Source organism: Chelonia mydas, chromosome 3 (assembly GCF_015237465.2).
Source record: "Chelonia mydas isolate rCheMyd1 chromosome 3, rCheMyd1.pri.v2, whole genome shotgun sequence".
NCBI classification, from domain to species: domain Eukaryota; kingdom Metazoa; phylum Chordata; order Testudines; family Cheloniidae; genus Chelonia; species Chelonia mydas.
This window is the reverse complement of record NC_057851.1, coordinates 73,942,014-73,962,584: the sequence shown is the minus strand read 5'-3', so window position 1 is coordinate 73,962,584 and position 20,571 is coordinate 73,942,014. Positions and strand designations below refer to the sequence as shown.

Here is a 20,571-nt window from a genome sequence, read left to right as displayed (position 1 = left end):
AAGTAACCTTGCATGGCTGTTTTTCTCATGCAGGATGAATAATGTTGTGTGTCAGTTAGTACTCCTGGGGGAATTCTGTGCCAAAAAAAAATAAAAATTCTGCACACACTATTTTAAAATTGCAAATTTTATTTGTCAAAATAACAATACATAATCCAGTTTCAATTATTTTGGTAATTTATTTCAAAATATCTGTCAGCAAGTATACCTGTAACAATACAGACACACACAAAAATCTCCCAGGAGTAGAGAGTTAAAGAAACTCCTATGACAACCCAGTTCCTGTTTCTCTGCCCCCTCCCCACCTCCACAGCCCAGCCTTTCAGGCCTGACACCCACAGAGCCCAGCCACAGCGCCCCCCCCCCAACCAATACACCCAAACCCCCTCCCCCTCCAGAGCATAGCCATGCTTCCTCCCCACCCCCAGCCCAGATACCTGCAGCCCCTCTTCCCCAGATCCCATCCATGGGCCACCCCTAGCTCAGACACCCATCCCCTTCCCCCCCCAGAGCCCAGCTGCAGGGTTCCCCGCAGCCCAGACAACCACCCTTCTGCTCCTCAGAGCCCAGGAATCCAGAGGGAGAAACAGCCTGAGGCTCAAAGTCCCAGGCTTGCATGGAGTTTCCTGCGTGCACACTGCCCTCTCCTTCCCCCAGGGGATGTGGGGAACTGCAGTTGCTGGGAACCCTCTAGCCCTCCTCCCCCCATCAGTGTCTTCTATGTGCAAGCTGGGCTCTGTTGGGTCTAGCAGCCCCTACTGGTGGCCAGGAGCACTGCTGCCCAATTCTGTGGGGGAAAAGAAATTCTGCATGCACAGCATTAATTTCTGCAAAATTCTGTGTTGCACAGTGGTGTAGAATTCCCCCTGGAGTAGAACATATCTGCTTTGCCTTTGCACTAAAAAAACACTATGGCACACTCAGAGCCAGCTTTAACATTATTGGGCAGAACTGCAAAACAATTTTTGCCTTCCTCACACCAAACTTAAATCACACCTGTCAACCATATTCACACAACTAAGTAAAGTGATAGTTTTAGGATATTTTGGAAGTGAAGGAAATGATTCTCACATATAATTGACATATTTATGCAAATGAAAAAAGGGTATATTCATGCAAACACCAGCCTTCAGTTGCAACAGAAATGGTTTCCTAGCTCTCGTGCTGAAGTCTGTGCATAGTTGCCAACAATTAGAAAAGGTTCTGAACCCCAAAAGTATTTTGGTGAATTTAAATGTACACTTCTTTATTGTCACAAACAACCTGCAGAACTGAGATCAGAACACAGCTGTCCCTTGCTCTTAGTCCAGTGCTTTTTCTATTGGGTCATACTGCCCTCACGTATCATTGAGCCACATCATCTATGTGGCTGTTTCTTCCTTTTCATGGAGTAGTTTCCCTACTCTCACATTCATACTTAAAACATCACTAATAGCCACAGTGAGCAGGGTGAATGAGAAAGGATTCTTGACTTTCCCTCGAAAGCAGAGACTCCATATGTTGTAAATTGTTTTAACAAAACTAATGACCAGATTTCTTTTCACGGAGGGGGATGAACATGGTTACTTAGCCTTCTATATATCTTCCTAATGTAGGAATCTTTTCATTCCAACTTGAGAAGACAGAATATGTAGGCTCTGTGTGATTTTTACATATAAACTTATTCAAATCCTTTATAAAAACACAATGTTATGATGGTAATTTCTTGGTCTTGAGTAATGTACATTTTCATGACTTAACTAAAATGAATATATTAACTGTTTTCGTTAAGGCTTGTGGCGTTTAATAAGGCTTGATACATGCTTTTCTGTTTGGTGTGCATGTCTGGATTTCCATCTTACTGAAACAATGCAAAACAATATTTTTAAAAATTATATTACTGTTAGATCTTCTATAAAACACTGGAAAGACCCATTTCGTTGTTTATACAATGTGCGGGAAATATCTTTTTAAATTGAGGAACACTTATAATTCAAAATAATCACATTTGCTTTCCTCCTTTAGAGAATTTTTTAGACCACTTTGTGAAATTTACTGACATGATTTCAGTAAATTGATAGGGATGATGGGTCATCAGTTTCAAGACATTCTAACTCTCCTGTAGAGAACCCTATAATAGCTGTGAGAGACATTGGGATTATTTCAGAGTAACAGCTGTGTTAGTCTGTATTCGCAAAAAGAAAAGGAGTACTTGTGGCGCCTTAGAGACTAACCAATTTATTTGAGCATAAGCTTTCGTGAGCTACAGCTCACTTCATCGGATGCACAGTATGCATCCGACGAAGTGAGCTGTAGCTCACGAAAGCTTATGCTCAAATAAATTGGTTAGTCTTTAAGGTGCCACAAGTACTCCTTTTCTTATTGGGATTGTTGATGCTCTTGTAGAAGAAATTCAAACTGACTCATATCTGTGTGCTAGAAATACTACAAATACATCCTTTAATTATAACCAAGTAAAAGAACTTGTGTTGGATAAAGACATTACTGCAGTTAAAAAGTTAATATAGAATGGCTACCGACACTACAGAAGTAGTGGTGAAGATTTAGATAATGACCATGCAGACTCTTTCAAAAAGAGCGCAGTGGCAAGCCTGCCTCCATTAAAAATGACCTGCTAGGTCATCTCTGTTCAAAATACTTCTCCATCTTTTAACTCGCCACAGGGTCCAGCCACAATATAAATAGAGAGCAGAGTCCCCACTCCATGCTAGCAACACTGCTAGCCTCCCCCACAAGGACTAGGAGAGTCAAGGTGAAAGGCCCTCACCTCACGCATGCGCACAGGCACCCCAAAGATTGTAGATGATAATTACGTTAAATCATTACATATTACGAAGACACTAGCAATACTATGGAAGGGTATTAATCCAAGCTATAAAATGTGACTTAGTCTCTTTTTTCCTGCCAGGTATTCCACATTTCATTGTGGTTTTCATCATTATATTTCTATATATATCTGTTATTCCAAATTAGTCAAAGATCAGAATTTTCTATGTCTAGTTGAATGAACACTCTCTCCAATTTTACACTCTTTAAAGCAACTCCTGAGAAAGCAGTACCCTTAGAGTGATCTTCAGTTATCATTTTCTGCTTCCAGTCATAGCTTACCATGCAATCATACTGCACAAGCTGTCTGAAAGAGAATTAAGAAATTTAAATCAGGCTGTAAATTGAGTATCGTACTTCATCTTAGGGTTTGGCTTGTACTGAGGTCACTAACCGAGGAACCTCTCTTCTGAGTCTTTGAAATCTATGGACTTAATATCTATTTTGGAAAATAACCTTCCTACTGGTTATAACCTCAGTAAAGTGGGAGAGCTGTAATTTCGAATGATAAATGGGGCCTTTATAAGTTTCACTAAACAAGCATCCTGAACGAGAGAAACTGCATCATCTGATAGATGGCACTGCTTTGTTTTTGGCTAGAATGCACATTTGTTTGTCTCTCCAGCATATTAGATGTAATAGTATCCATTACAAAACATACCTTACTGAAATAAACAGTCTCACATATTAGAGGTTTACAAAGTTAAAAGTAAGTACTTTTCTTCACTTCTTCATGCTATTCCACAAAAGAGTTAGTAGTGGTTTGGTGTCTTAAAGTAATCTTTAGGACAGCTTCCAGGAAATCTAGTAAAACCTTTTCCTCCCATCGTAAATGTTCCTTTTCCTAGTTCACTGTTCTCTTCATTTTGCTTCCATCATATGACACTCCCAGTTCATCCTTGTCCTAGGAACAATTGCTTGGCAAATTTACTCATTGTGCAAGTAAGGAGGAATACAGGGAATAGCATTAATCCATGTAAGAAAGGTTCTCGCGTATAGCCAGCTCAGAAACGTTGCTTTCTTGGTTTCATCCCTTTATCTCTTAATATTACCCTATTTTTCTGTGTTTTCACTAGCATTCATAAGGTGATGTATAGTGTCATAGCTGAGGACACTATTAGATAACTTTCTCTTGACATCATGTAGTTTCTTAAATTTTTGTTAGATAAAAATGACTATGCATGTTGAGTAAATATTTTTTACATGAAACATCATAATACATTGAGTTGAAACTGCACCTACCAATTGCTGTGATTTTAGTGTTTGTTCTACTTGTTCTCCAATACTTCAGTGGAACAGAGGTTTCAAGTAACTCAGTGCTCTCTAGCTGCCCCTTTAAAACAGCAACTGTAAATTGAATATAAATAGTCTTGGCAGAAATTGATTTGTGTTTTATAATTTTGACGGGTAATACCGATGTTTGTTTTTTTCTATTTTTATCAATTTAAATTTTCACAGTTGCACAAAATCATGGGTTTTAAGATTCAGTTTTTACAGTTGTGGGAAATTAAGGGGGTCAGACAATAATTATTTAGTGACAGTAGATATTGAGATTTAAAAAGTTAAAGCTTTATAACCATTAAAACAAAATTAACAATATCATATATCTAAATATACAATGTAATAGCCTTAAATCAAACACTAATAAGTTTTCAAGCAATATTAAATCCAATTCAAGGAATTTTTTTTCTTTCTTTGCCTATATGTAAATTGTTTGTTGTCAATGGAAATATTTGTCATCAGTTTGTGTGTTTATTGTGAAATTGACATTTATCAATATTTACTCATACAAATCTAACCCGTCCAAGCCTAAATAGAAAATAAATGGGTAGAAATACTGTGTCAAAGGTGTCATGAGCCAATAGGGACAATATTACATTGATTAATGTACTTCTCTCAACCTCTCTGTATTACACTGTGAAAAACAGAAGCCTGTAGAGAAAAAATAAAATGTTGAATCTTCGTATGTAGGTCAGGTTTTTCCTCACTTTGGGTCCAATCTCATTTGCTTCAGTGAGAGCAGGAATGAGACCATTGGCTGTCTTCTTCCCTGTCCTTTTTCCACATCTCTTCCCCTTCAGTCTTTCTGTGTTGCTCTCTCCTTCCTGAATGGCTCTCTGTCCCTTTCCTCTGATGTATAGTGTCATCGCTATATATCTAAAAGTGGAAATCTCAGCAGGCCACTTAAGAGTTACTATTCACACATGTTTAGAAAAGTTATTACATAATTATTTTAAAAATACTGAATTTGCAGCCAGCACTTCAATTTCAAGGGATATGTTAAGAAAGATATAGATGATGGAAGCATGCACATTTACTAAATCTATTACTAATAGCATATTAAACTTGCTTTCTTGGAGTCTGCAGCAGGATTAGTTTGTTTTGGTGGTTGGTTCGTTTGGGAGTTTTTAACTATATTTTGTAATTGGTTCAAAAAGGCCTGTGGTATATGAACACACATATTCATCAGGATGAAGCTTAAGTAGACCTCAAAAAACAGTGGCCAAAACTGTTGAGGTCTTTCAGCTAATGAAGAGTGAAGTAGAGAATGAGAAGGGTGGACTTAAATTGTTCACAGTTGCTCAAACCAATGAAGAAATATTATGCTGCTCTCTGCAAAAGCTAAAACTGATGCCCTGTTGTGAACCTGCAAGGAGGAAATTACAATAATTCAGCCTTGTGGTCTCAAGGATAAAGTTTTGCTGTAGCACGGTAACTATGAGATAAGTAGGGGAGTAGCCAATGCCATTTATGTAGCTGGAAGAAAATACCTACATGTCAATCAGAAACATGGCTTTCTGTAGGAAAGACAACAAAATTCTTGACCTGACTTAGTAGCTGCAAACAAATCCAAACAACTAACCTTGTCCTCGCCAAAAAAATCAGTCATTGCAGAGTTCAGACAAGCCAATGATGATGTACCCAGCCTGTCCTGAACCAGTCTAGAGAAGGAAGATTATAGAAATCATTGTTTTATGTCATTTCACTTTTAATTCTTGATAGGTTGGCCTATGCTTCTTTTTATCAATCTCTATCTGAACATCCAAGTGAAAAAGGTGATAAAGTAAGACAAATATAACCATAAGTCTGTTTCGGTCAAACAAAAAGCAGGTAGTTTGTATTCTTCCATGAATGATGATATCTCTGTACTATCAGATGAAAGGAGAAGGTAGGGAAGAGTGTCATGTTCTGTTTTTTATCTCTGTAGTTGAAAGACACCAATGCATGATTAAATCTTTTTTTCATTTTGTACACCTCACTTCTCATTAAAATTAAGTGGCACATTTTTCTCTGAGTCACTGTAGACAACTCACTGTACTGTTTGTAACACTGCCATTTTTAATGCGCCCTCATAGAAAGCATCATGAAATTCAAGACTCTGAAAGGAGAAATATAGATATTGCCATGGCTATCTTAGCTGTGAAGTTTATTAAATATGTTCTATCAAGTATTTAATACATACTCTTATTGATGCGGACACACGTGAAGCAAAAGGTCATAAATTTGCAGCTAGTTGAGCAATGGGGTTAAAAAATCAATTGTAATTAGGACACTGGAAACAGACTTCGTAATAAGGTACTTCACCATCCACCTTGAAGCATTTACCATTTCAGATAAATTGTAACATAAACTCTTTAAAACTGTGATAAAAAACAAAATGAAGGTAACACATCATTTCATGTTTTACAGCTTTACTTTTCATATATATTAATCACTGGTTTTGTTGCTTCCGGAATAACGTAAATCAGGGTTTAATAGAACAGTGCTGTAATTAATGGAGATGGTGCTTAGGTTTGTCTGCAAAGGTGCTGTCTTTAAAGACTACACACTGGCTAAGAACGGCCATACCAGGTCAGACCAAAGGCCCATCTAGCACACCTCTTCCGACAGTGGCCCATGCCAGGTATCCTAGAGGGAATGAACAGAATACGTAATCATCAAGTGATCCATTCCCTGTCACTTATTCCCAACTTCTGGCAAAATAATCTTCCTTAGGATGATTTAGGAATTTACCCACTTCATTCCTCTTTGAAAATGAGGACAACTTGAGAAATGCATGATATTTCTTACTCGAAAGTGTGTAATTCATAGGGATTAAATGTAGAATTCAGCTGTTCACTTGATCTGTAGCATTTTATCATAAGAACATAAGAGTGGCCATACTGGATCAGACCAAAGGTCCATCCAGCCCACTATCCTGTCTACGACAGTGGCCAATGCCAGGTGCCCCAGAGGGAGTGAACCTAACAGGTAATGATCAAGTGATCTCTCTCCTGACATCCATCTCCACCCTCTGACAAACAGAGGCTAGGGGCACCATTCCTTGCCCATCCTGGCTAATAACCATTAATGGACTTAACCTCCATGAATTTATCCAGTTCTCTTTTAAACCCTGTTATAGTCCTGGCCTTCACAACCTCCTCAGGCAAGCAGTTCCACAGGTTGACTGTGCACTCTGTGAAGAACTACTTCCTTTTATTTGTTTTAAACCTGCTGCCCATTAATTTCATTTGGTGGCCCCTAGTTCTTATATTATGGGAACAAGTAAATAACTTTTCCTTGTTCACTTGCTCCACACCACTCATGATTTTATATACCTCTATCATATCCCCCCTTAGTCTCCTCTTTTCCAAGCTGAAAAGTCCTAGCCTCTTTAATCTCTCCTCGTATGGGACCCGTTCCAAACCCCTAATAATTTTAGTTGCCCTTCTCTGAACCTTTTCTAATGCCAGTATATCTTTTTTGAGATGAGGAGACCACAAATGTACGCAGTATTCAAGATATGGGCATACCATGGATTTATATAAGGGCAATAAGATATTCTTTGTCTTATTCCCTATGATTCCTAACGTGCTGTTTGCTTTTTTAACTGCCGCTGCATACTGTGTGGATGTCTTCAGAGAATTGTCCATGATGACTCCAAGATCTTTCTTCTGATTAGTTGTAGCTAAATTAGCCCCCATCATATTGTATGTATAGTTGGAGTTATTTTTTCCAATGTGCATTACTTTACATTTATCCATATTAAATTCCATTTGCCATTTTGTTGCCCAGTCACTTAGTTTTGTGAGACCTTTTTGAAGTTCTTCACAGTCTGCTTTGGTCTGAACTATCTTGAGCAGTTTGGTATCATCTGCAAACTTTGCCACCTCACTGTTTACCCCTTTCTCCAGATCATTTATGAATAAGTTGAATAGGATTGGTCCTAGGACTGACCCTTGGGGAACACCACTAGTTACCCCTCTCCATTCTGAAAATTTACCATTTATTCCTACACTTTGTTCCCTGTTTTTTAACTAGTTCTCAATTCATGAAAGGATCTTCCCTCTTATCCCATGACAACTTAATTTATATAAGAGCCTTTGGTGAGGGACCTTGTCAAAGGCTTTCTGGAAATCTAAGTACACTATGTCCACTGGATCCCCCTTGTCCTTACGTTTGCTGACCTCTTCAAAGAACTCTAATAGATTAGTAAAACATGATTTCTCTTTACAGAAACCATTATTTTTTATATTAAAAGTGATCATGACCTTATAATGGGGAAATATTGAACTTCTATGTGTAATAGTTCAATAGTAATCAAAAACCAGAAGCTAAAGCGACTAGAGCAGTTACCTTTAAATGAAGTTTGAATATTATGGAAAAGTAAAATTCAGATTGCAAACTAAAATCAAAAGAAGGCCCCCGTGAACTGGAGCGTGATTTCATTTACAGTGTATGTATTAGTAATATGTTCTGATTGATACCGGAATCTAAATCATGTTAGAACCTTTCTGTAGAAATTTGCAAAGCCTAATATTAATCCTCTAAGCTTCTGAGTGAGTCTTGGGACGTGCTGAGCATGTTCAACTTCAGCCATACTTGCCAACATTTAAAAAAAGTTCTGTGCATATTTTTTTTTATAAAAGCTGGCTATCGCTATGGGTCAGAAAATTTGTCTTTATTCTGGTGAATTTCATATTATTTTTACTATGACTGTGTTAATTATCAGGACCTCAACAAGTTGGAAGTTCAGATCAGTCAGTGTCCCCAGCGTGTTTTCTTGTTTGGTTGGTTTTATTTTCTTTGTTTGTTTGTTTGTTTTAATGGTGGTTTTATTTTGTAAAAGCTAATAGCAATCATTCAAGTCCCAGAAACAAAAGTGATAATTCAGTTGTATCACTCATTTAATGACTGGCACATTTTCTTTCTGTTTGGCTCTGCTTTTTTCTTTTAGCTGTTTATATTTAAGAATCTCTTTGGCCTTGATAGAGCAATGTGCAATCCTTCAAACAGAGATTTTGCATATGTTACAGCCGCTGAATATTTTTGCATATCACATGTGTTTTTTCTCTTTGATGCCTATTTGCAGTTCTTGCTTTTAACACCACTTGTTTGATTTGATTCTTTTATGTACAACAGAACTCTTTGCATTGGTAGTTCCAAACCACCAGTGCTTTACATATCATTTAATTTTTCCAGTGCCGTAGATAGTCTGAGTCTAGCCATCATTATTGTTTTTCACAATATCAAATGTGTATTGTGAACTCTGTAGCATACTATTGATAATCTTGCAGTAAAATAAAGTTAATCTCTTAAGTACCTGTTGCACTAAGATAGCCAGCATTGTAAATCTGATAAACAAAACTGAGAACAACTAAATTCTTCAAGAACTTTATTTTAAGGCATTTGGTATATTTTGGGTGCAAATAAATATTTAAATATATTATAAAATACTCAAGAATGCTCAGCTATTTGGAATACTGGAATGATTAAACCTTTTCTCTTAACTTTTGTTTTTCCTCACAAACACACTTCCCATGCTCCTCCTTTGGTCTCCATGAAGAGCCTCCCTCTTCTCTTAATCTAATCTAAAAGAACTGCATGTCAGCACCTGGTCTTTCTTATTAATAGATTGTTTTCCCAATATTAGTTTGACTGCATCTCACCTGGAATGGCTTGCCAGAGGAAGGGTAGTCGTGCTTTACGGGTGAGGGGAGGCAGGAGGTCAGACGCTGCTGCAGGAGGTCAGAAGCTGCTGCTGCTTTACGGATGAGGGGAGGCAGGAGGTCAGAAGCTGGGGGTCAGCGTGGGCGACACTGACTCATCCACTGGGAACATAAGTGCAAAAGTCTTTAAAAGGGGCAGTTTTGGGCATTAAAAGCCCTTTCTCCACGCAGTTAGCAAGGCAGCACCCATCCTTCCTCCCCTCAAGATGGCGAATATCAGAGTGGATAGGACCTGCTGTGGGCTTTGCACTAGTCACTCCTTTTTAGAGTGGTTAGGAAGGTATTTTCCCTCACCACTATGTTCATTTAGGTGGAGTGGGGGTTTTCACCTTCCCTACAGCTGGTTTTAGGGAGGGCTTACTATGGTGAGGAGGAAAAGGGGTTAGTTATTATGTCGCAACTCATTTTGTAAGTGTTGAGTGGATATTCAGTGCAGGTACTGCATAGAGAAGGCATCCAATGACTGGATAAATGGCTGGTAAAGGACTTAAAAAGGAGGTGCTGGTTAAAGGAATGGAATGGGGGAGTCCTATGATTGGTAAGGTAGGGAGCCACCCCCCCTCCCCCGTTACTTATAGCCCATCTTACCCCTCCTATGGGGAAGAAGGGGGTGGATGGTAAGGTCCCAGCCATGGGCTGGCTATGGGAGCTGGATGGAAAATGAAGGGCGGGGGAGGGGGGGGGGTGCGGGTGGAAGCCCCGAATAGTTATTTGAATGAACATGAATTTACCTGCATTATAATTTTTATCTGCTGGGTAGTCCCAAACATCTAATAATAAAGTTCCGGACTGAGTAAATCCATATGAAGAGTCTCCTGTCCTTCTTTCGGTATAGCTGGACAATGATTTTTCTGAAACTTATTGGGCAACTGTTTTAATATCAACAGCTGCTCTTGTTCACTATACCTTGTATGGTTGCAAAAGTGTCTCAAGTTTTGACTAGAGATTGGAAGTTCCTTGGTTCTAGTATTCTCAACTTTGACAGTGAAGCAAATTCACATTTTGCTTACATTAAGACAACAGGCAGATGAAGAGATTTTCTTTTGGGGAGGTTGATTTGCTACATACAATGGCCTTTTGCACATTTGTGTATTTTATAAAATATTTTGTTTTCCTTTTCTAACTTTCAAAGAATAGTTCCCATGAAATGCATTGCTTCATATTTATTCATTCTCAGTTTCATATTTATACATTCTTAAGCAATGCAGCAGTTAAGTTAAATAACATAATGTGATTTTTCTACTGACTTACATAAAAATCCTCGTGAACACTTCACCAATTTGAAGCTTAGTTTGGTTCCCTTCAAATGAATAAATAAAAACTATTGAGACAGTATAGCTCAGGTATTGAGAAGCTTTGTCACCCCCTTCAGTCTCTCATTAGCCCCAATATATTTTTCCCAACAAGTTCTCAGAACCCAGAATTATTAACTCTGAAAAAAGTAGATGAGCTGAATTGCTTTCATTAAGTATTCGTTTTCCTCTCCCCCCGTCATCATTGCACTCCTTCCCGTCTCCCTATTTATTTCTGTGCATGCGGAGACTTATTATGTGTGTTTGGCAACATGCCAATGTAATGATCCAAATTCTGCTCTGCTTTACCTACTGTGCAACTCTATGGGCTCTTGGTAGATATATGATGCGTGCGAGACAGCAGAATTGGGACTAATATATCTAATGATAAAGCAGAAATTGAGATTTGCCACAACTGAACATAAAATAAATTAGTTATAATACAGTATGTAGTGCTGAAAAAACTGTAGTGTCGGGTGCTCTAGAAATCCACAGATAAACATAAAGAGTCTCAGTTGGTAATGAAGTGTAATAAGATGCTTCTAATAGCAGGAAAGTAACAATCATTCTTGCCAATAGAAAGAGTTTATGTTAAAAAGGAAAGAGAAATTCAGGATTTCAAATATCTTTTCATACTGTGAATCGGTAAATCTGAGCCATCTGAGCTTAAATGAAGCCAGTGTAGTATAATGCTCATCTGGCTTCTCTGGGTCCCAGTAAGTAAATTCTTTTGCAAGTAATTATGGGAAGCAATTTGATTCACTTACAGTATATAAACAGGTGTTTGTATGTACTTAAATTTCCCCATTAGTGGAAAGGGTTCGTTTTTATATGGTTCATAATAGTACTGACTAATCTTTTTTTTTCTTCTTCTTGAAATAGTGATAATTCGAATCCTTTTTAAGTATGGTGCTTCCTGTACTGTAGTTCTAAGTGAATTAATGTGTTTCCTTTACCCATTGTAGGTACAAAGGTCCAGAAACAAGCAGTTACGTGAATTGTTTCCAGATGGATTTAGTATTCATCATGCAGGAATGCTGCGGCAAGACAGAAGTTTGGTTGAGAACTTGTTTTCTCATGGACATATCAAAGTCCTCGTTTGTACAGCCACATTAGCCTGGGGTGTCAATCTTCCTGCTCATGCTGTTATTATTAAGGTAAGAGCTTATCCTGCTCTGCAAGTGAATGTGTCTTAAAACAAACCTGTAAAAATGCATGTATAGCAAGATCTTGGTTGTGGGTTGTGGGGGGTCTGATTGACTTGAAATGTTATTTATATCTCGTTAAACTGATTCTCTCCAGTCAGAATCCAGTTTGTATAGTACAGATTTAAATATATTGCAGATTATAAAAGGATTAGTTAAGGTACACTTTTGAGATCATGCTATATTTGCGTAATTTCAGTATTCAGCTCATCAGGATTATATTCGTGTGTGTTTATGGTAATTTTTATTAACTTTTCCTCAACCAGGGAACACAAATATATGCTGCAAAAAGAGGCTCGTTTGTTGACCTTGGAATTTTAGATGTCATGCAGATATTTGGTCGAGCTGGACGGCCTCAGTTTGACAAATTTGGAGAAGGCATCATTATTACAACACATGATAAACTCAGCCATTACCTGACTCTGCTTACTCAGCAGAACCCAATTGAGAGCCAGTTTCTTGAAAGCCTTGCTGACAACTTAAATGCAGAGGTAACATTTGATAAGTTGTTAAGAGAAACTATCTTAAGATGACAAATTTTAATCACAAAAAATGCAATATTCATATATTCAAAATATCTATAAAGTAATAGACACTGCACCCAATAAAGGGATTTTACAGGTGTATATTTTGATTTAAGAGAAATTAACAATAAGTAACACTTTGCACAGGCGTGGTAAGTATCACAAGGCACTACAAGCACAGAAGAAAGTAATTAAAGATATTACAAGTCAAAATATGGAGAGTCAACATAGCAGATATAAGCCCCGGCTACAGAAAAATCTATAATCTTTTTTATATTTTTACCCAGAATTATTTTAGGAGAATCTGAATTTAATTAGCATAACTGGATTGCTCTGTATAAAGTGTATTAATTAAGGGAAAGTATAAAAGTAAAATCAAATAAATATATACACACACACACAGAAAACAAACTAACAAGAAATTTTCTAAAAAATAATAAATTTTTGTAGAAGTTATCCTTTATTTGTGAAAACTCTAATATTTAATTTATTGAACCGGAGCTAGGAAGTCTAACACACATTCTGGTTTGACGTTCTTTCTCTTTGATATTAGTTTTACAGTAGTAATTGAAACAGATTTGTTACAAGTGGCAAGTCATCACTTTGCTTAAATTAAAATCTCAAATGAAAATATATTTTCATTTGAAAATGTCATAGTTATTTGCAGACTACATTTTGCTTTAATCATACTAAAATATAACTTTTCAAAGGCTAGTCATTGTAGTAACCAATTAAAAAATAATTTTTCTGGGACATTCAGAAATCTAAGTAAGTATTCCAAATCAAGAAGGGTAAATCACTTTTCAAAAGCACTTATTAGACTTTTTTTCCCCAATAAAAGTAAAGAAATTCACAGTTATATTTAACTTAAATGCCCTTCAGTAACTTATTGAAACCCTGAAAGCCTTAATGACTTTGTTAATGGATCACATTATGTCTTGATGTTTGGGTATTTAAGATATGTTTCACTCTTTTATCCATGTATTTCTTTGCTTTATTATTTGTCATTATGTTAGTCTTTTTTTTTTTTTGGTAATTGTTGTTTTGTGATTGGAGGGCCAAGTTATATAAAAAAGGAAAAAATATGAGTAATATTTAAAAACCAAACATAAAGCTAAAACAGATGTAATGGTTTCTGAAAAGTGCAGGTCTAGTCCTTGGTACCACTTTTCATAGAAGTGTGACGGTCAGGGTGAACAAATGGCCAGATTTGGTGTCTCTTAGTTTTTGATGGGTTTGGATCTCTTGTTTGAGACTCTTTTCAATCCCTGTTTGCAGGAAGAATGCCCAAGTAGATTTATACATCAGTACAGCCCAGGATATAGTTGGGGCTTCGGCACCTGCCTGAAAAGGTTTCAGCTACTTCAAAGAGCATTAGCCATAAAATACTATGGAAGGGTGGAAATGTTCACATGTGCTTCCCATCCCTCTCCCACACCACCATATAGTTAAAAAAATATCTGGAGGTTTTGGAGTGTAGAAAGAGTTCTGGACAGGAGCACCTCCTAGTGGTGCCCCTCAAGGAACCTGGTGCAGGCTGGGGGGCAAAGGGAGAGAGAACCCCCTCCTGCCACACACCCCAGAAAAGGAGAGAGAGAGACATGAGCGTTAGAAAAGGAAGCACCTGTGACCAGTTGCTATCCCTCTTTCCCCCAAAATGAGGTAGCGCAAAGGGAGAACAGCATTGGAGGGAGATTGGTGGATCAACTACTGTTCTGAGCACTGAGTTCCGCGCATCTGCTGCTACAGAGCTGACAGCAGTCCTGCTGTGCTCCTCTACTAATACACCTTTGATCTGCTTGTGGGAAGAAGAGGAGATGGGGCCTGTGAATCTCCCACCATTTTCCCCCGACCAAGATTTCATACAAACATAGAAGATTTGGGTAAGAAGAGACCTCAGGAGGTCATCTAGTCCAACCCCCCTGCTCAAGGCAGGACCAATCCCAACTAAATCATCCCAGCCAGGGCTTTGTCAAGTCGGGCCTGAAAAACCTCTAAGGATGGAGATTCCACCACCTCCCTAGGTAACCCATTCCAGTGCTTTCTGTTGCTCACTCGCTCGCGCTCTCGATTGAAAGACGAAGGTTAGTCATTAATATACTTTAATAAAAATTGAGGGTCAGGGAAAGAAAAAGGGGAAGTGAAGCTATAAATCTAATAGCTGTGGTAAAATAGAAATGAAACTCTGAAAAGAACATACTGTAGAATCCATCAAGTCTTTCTGCTGCGTAGGTAGATCAAGCATTTTTATTGATTCTTTCTAACCCAGGCTTAAAGAGTAGGTCAATACTCTGTCCATGCAAAAGAATGTAAACAATATGTCTAACAGAGTAATTTGTGCCTCAGCTAACTTACGTTCCAATAAATTGGGCAGGTAACACAATATCCAAAATAAAAAATTCAAGCAATACTGTACCTGCAAATAGCAGACTTGAAGTAAACTGAGCCATTTTGTCAAGCACTTTGAACCAGAAATATCCCCTTGATAGATTTCTGACATATGTCACATTGTGTTATTACCACATTTGTATATATTTGGCGTAACTAGGTTTGTTGTCTTGAACACATCCTGTATGCATGTCTGGAGGGACCTGTGCACAGTGAAGCAAAAATTCCAAAACTTAATGTGAATGGAGATCTTGTCTATTCAGGATCTACTGGAAATCTGTCACCTCAGCACAAGTTGCAGTGGAGTTTTTTCTTAACGCCAGTTCATGAGTTGAGGAAACAGTACCTAACAATTTGAGTTCTGAGTGAATAGATTTTCTCTATTTCTTTTGTATTCTGGGGTAAAAATTTCAAATAAGTGAAGCTACTAGGCTCCACTTTAAAACCGCAGCTACTAGAGTGATAGGATGTATACCATAAAGTGATTTAGCTGATGCTGAAATTTTCAAAGCCAACTAGGCCATAACAAAGTTATTAAGATAGTCAAGTCCAGAAAATACTGTGAGGAACTTCAGAAGGACTTAATCAAGGTAGCAGAATGGTCTACAAGATGGCAGATGAAAAACAATGTTGATAAATACAACGTATTGCAAAGTGGAGGGGAAATTTTCTAGTAATCATAAACCTTACAGGGTTCTAAATTAACTGTACTAATACAGGAAAGAGATCTGGGCATCATTGTGATCCACTCCGTTAATACCTAAGCTCAATGTGCAGGTTTGGTTAAAAAGAGTATCCAGGATGCAATACAGAAAAAAATGAAGAACAAAATAGAAAAAAAAAGTATAGTGTAGTACAGTATTATAAAAATATATCAAAGATGCAGACTCATATGGAATATTGTGCACAATACTGATCACCCCATCTCAAAAAGGATATTGCAGAAATAAAGTGGGGTTCAGAGGAGGGAAGGAATATGATTAAGTGGGGAAAAACTCTCATATGCTGGCTGGAAAGATTGGGATTTTTTACCTTAGAAAGGAGATGAGTAAGAGGAAACATGATAAAAATATATGTCAGATGTTCTCCCTGTTTCATAATGCAAGAAAAAGGAGTTATTCAATGAAATTAAAAGATGGCAAATTAAAAACTTATAAAGGAAATACTTTTACACAGAACATGTATTTAGACTGTGGAATTCATTGTTGTATGATGTCATTGAGGCCAAGAACTTATAAAGCTTCAAAGAGGAATTGGACATGTGTATGAATAACAAAACTTGCAGTTAATGCTAATGAAAAGAACAATGGAAGGATGATAAAATCTCATGTTTCAGGGTTTAAACCAATCTCTAACAATTGGATCAGGATGAGATCTTCTTCAATGACAGGTTACCACATATCTGCTTCTTCTACAGTTTCTTGTGCCTTCCTGTGAAGCATCTGGTACTATCCAGTGTCAGAGTCATGATAGTGAACTAAATGGACCATACATCTTACCCAGTATGGTAATTCTTATATCTCTGTGCATTTTGATACACAATTTCCATTAAAATATACCCTCACTTGGCTTTGAAAACCACAGTCTAAACCTATACCTTAATCTTTGATTTAATTTAGACAATATGGAGATATGGAACGCTTCATATCCATAAGTTAAGGGGTTTTGAGTGTTCCACAGCACACTAAGGTTTCAGTGATCAAGCTAATTGGTTGTTGTGCAGAAAAGGCAAAAAATCCATGAAAGGAGACAACCCTGTTTTGTGTCTCTGTCAGAAAGAAAACAGTGCAAAATTAAATAGCTGTAATATGTAACAGAAGATTGATCCAACTAATAAAGGGCTTGAAAGTTTCCAACTCTCATACCCAGCTATTGTGTCTGACTATTGTCCTTTGAACAAAAGGGGAGGTAACTCCTTTTCGAGTTGAAGAAATCCTATCAATCAGCTGTCTTACCTTATAATATCTGAATACTACATGCCAATAAAAAGTTCAATTGAGTAGGTATGGATAATCCTATGACTGAAAAACTAGGATTTTAGCCAAGATGTTTATATCTGTTAAGCATTTATTCATCTATTTAACTATAAAAAATATTTTTAATAATTAATTAGGCTACCTACGATCTTTTCTGGGGTAGAGATATTAAAATAACAAAACATAAATTATATATGATTGAGAGGTTGGAAAGAGAACTTGGAGAAATTTCTGACAAAACTTTTTGGCCAAGAGTCTTCTGATTTCTAGAAGAGTGATGGGTTCCCCCTAAGTGCTCTGTTTTCCTAGAAATTGTGGTAAATTACAAAATCAGAGTTACTGCAATTTTTAATCATGAATGGCCTAAGAGCAGAGAAGTGTCCGTCTTTATAGAGCTGTTTTAACACCAACATTGGGGCATAATGGTTATTGCCACAAGTTATTGCCAAAACCACTTCAAGTTTTCTAATGTAAGTAATAGTAATTTTCTACCTTTGTGATTTTAAAGAAACAGACAATTGTATTGCCTGTTTTTAAGCAAGTTTTCTGGTATGAACTTACCATAAAAGTGTAGCTGGTTGTGCATTTGTCTTTCTAGAATCTGCCTTTTTAATGTATGGGGAGCTATGTAATTGTATTTTTCCTGTCTTGAAGCATTATGCAAAGACTTTATTAATGAAGCTTTGCCTTTTTTGCACAACCAGCAATGGATGTAGTTTAATTAGGCCTCAACTCTCCTCATTTAACTTATCTGGGAATACTCGAGAAGAAATTGTACAGGGCTTTTCTCAATCATTTCCACTTATTTGTGAGGACTGCTGTCAACTCTCTCCTTTTCTAACCTGCTCCAAGCCTGTTGCTGGGACCCCTCCACCTTCCTCTCATGGGAGGATTAAGAGGAACTGGGGAAAAAAGGAGGGTGGGTTGTCTCCCTGTTGTCTGACTTTAGGAGCTCCAACCCTCCTTTTCCCAGCTTCTTTAGTGGATGACTTCCCCTAAATCCCCATCCAACTGCTGTTTGTTAGGAAACTGTATCATCTCTGTTAACAAGTACTGCACTGGACACCTGGTACCTGCTAAATTGTGGTATCTTGGCTTAACCTCCTTATCTACCCCACTGGATCCCTGACCTGTGGGCAAAGTGAAAAGCTCACCCCATTTCAGCCAATTTGGCAGTGAGGGAAAAATTCTTTCCCAGCCCTGAAAGAAAAATGATGACTAGTGCAATGCCCACAACAGATCATAAAAACGCAGTCTTACTCTGATTCCATAGTTGGAGGGTGGGTGTTGCTGATCTATGATTAATGAGAGAGAGGGTTCCTTCCAGAGTGCCTGGGTATAAATGCTCTCCTCTTGACCAGTGCATGTGGTGGCTCAGTTCCTCCACCTGATCCAGCCACTTCCTGTTCCACCTTTGGTTCCACTCAGGTAAGTCCCATGTAACCCTAATTTAGAAGAGATGCTTAAAGGAGCCCCAAACTTTTTTCTTCCTCCTTGCCAGACAAGACTTTCAGTTTCAATGAGCAATTCTGGAAAACTTAGGTGTGGAATTGGTGTTTTCAAAAGCCTATATGCGAAGTGATTTGTGAGTTCTTTTGCCCCTGGAGAAGTTCACAAAACTGTTACTTGGAGTAGCACAACATATAGGATATGCCAGTTTAGCTGCTAATGCCAGTGTTAATGTGACTGATGTCATGACTCATATATTCTAGTAGAGATAGTAATTACTGGTGGAGGTGAGGAAGAAGGTAGAAGATTGTAAATCACATTGACAGATGCACAGTTCTTCCAGGACAATCACTAATTAATGTATTGTACAGCTATGATATAAATCTTTAACTGTGATGGATGTAGGAGGACCCTTTTGATGGAATCGAATGAAGGTAATTGATAACACCATGTAAGTCTCTCCCCATCTTATTTTCTAGAGATACTATTTTTAGTTGATATAATTTTATAAGATTATATAGGAATTTTTATTTAAATACATAACACACTATTGCTAATTAGCACTTATGGAACAGAGCAATGTTAATTATAGTTAGTTTTTTCCCTATTAAATCAAATGATTATGATTATTATTTTTTTAAATATAAAGCAGGCAGAACTTGTCCAGCTGAACTTTAAAATCTTAGATACATGCTGGCAATTGGGACTGTTGCAAAATGAATGAGTGCCCTCCTACCCAGACTCCACACACGCACATTTTATATTTATTTATCAAAACATACAAATTAGGGCGCTGGATGATGATGAAGATTCTTGAATGCATGCAACCACCTCCAATGTGAAATAAAAACATATCCAGACACGGTAACTAAAATAATTCTTAGGCTGGTCAATGGTTCTGATCCAGCGGTTCTCAAACTGTGGGTCAGGACCCCAAAGTGGGCCGTGACCCCATTTTAATGGGGTTGCCAGGGCTGGCGTTAGACTTGCTGGGGCCAAGGCCAAAGCCAAAGCCTGACCCCCATTGCCAAGGGCTGAAGTTGAAGGGCTTCAGCCTGGGGCGGCAGGGCTCGGGCTTAGCCCCCCACCTGGGGTTGTGTCGTATTTTTTGCTGTAAGAAAGGGGTCACGGTGCAATGAAGTTTGAGAACCCCGGTTCTGATCCAATGAAAATCCATAATATCCTGAAAACATGTGATGAAGTTATGTAAAACTATATAAAGATCTTGATTCAAAGGAAGGTGAGCTAATAAATCAGAACAATAACATATCAACCCACAGTATTCTTGTCAGCAAGTTAAGGAAGTATGGGCTGGATGAATGCACTATAAGGTGGGTAGAAAGCTGGCTAGATTGTCGGGCTCAACGGGTAGTGATCAATGGCTCCATGTCTAGTTGGCAGCCGGTGTCAAGTGGAGTGCCCCAGGGGTCGGTCCTGGGGCCGGTTTTGTTCAATATCTTCATAAATGATCTGGAGGATGGTGTGGATTGCACTCTCAGCAAATTTGCGGATGATACTAAACTGGGAGGAGTGGTAGATACGCTGGAGGGGAGGGATAGGATACAGAAGGACCTAGACAAATTGGAGGATTGGGCCAAAAGAAATCTGATGAGGTTCAATAAGGATAAGTGCAGGGTCCTACACTTAGGATGGAAGAATCCAATGCACCGCTACAGACTAGGGACCGAATGGCTAGGCAGCAGTTCTGCGGAAAAGGACCTAGGGGTGACAGTGGACGAGAAGCTGGATATGAGTCAGCAGTGTGCCCTTGTTGCCAAGAAGGCCAATGGCATTTTGGGATGTATAAGTAGGGGCATAGCGAGCAGATCGAGGGACGTGATCGTTCCCCTCTATTCGACACTGGTGAGGCCTCATCTGGAGTACTGTGTCCAGTTTTGGGCCCCACACTACAAGAAGGATGT

The 20,571-nt window shown here is 38.2% G+C and overlaps 1 protein-coding gene across 3 annotated transcripts in view; it reads left to right on the top strand.

Moving 5' to 3' along the window:
* The window catches only part of ASCC3 (activating signal cointegrator 1 complex subunit 3), a 530,489-nt gene that overhangs the window by 347,937 nt on the left and 161,981 nt on the right, over positions 1-20,571 (top strand). For all 3 annotated transcript variants that reach the window (XM_037894528.2, XM_037894526.2, XM_043542702.1), the window contains exons 15-16: positions 12,073-12,264; positions 12,579-12,803. In XM_037894528.2, the coding sequence (XP_037750456.1) occupies positions 12,073-12,264; positions 12,579-12,803 (417 nt within the window). The remainder of the gene's footprint in view (positions 1-12,072; positions 12,265-12,578; positions 12,804-20,571) is intronic.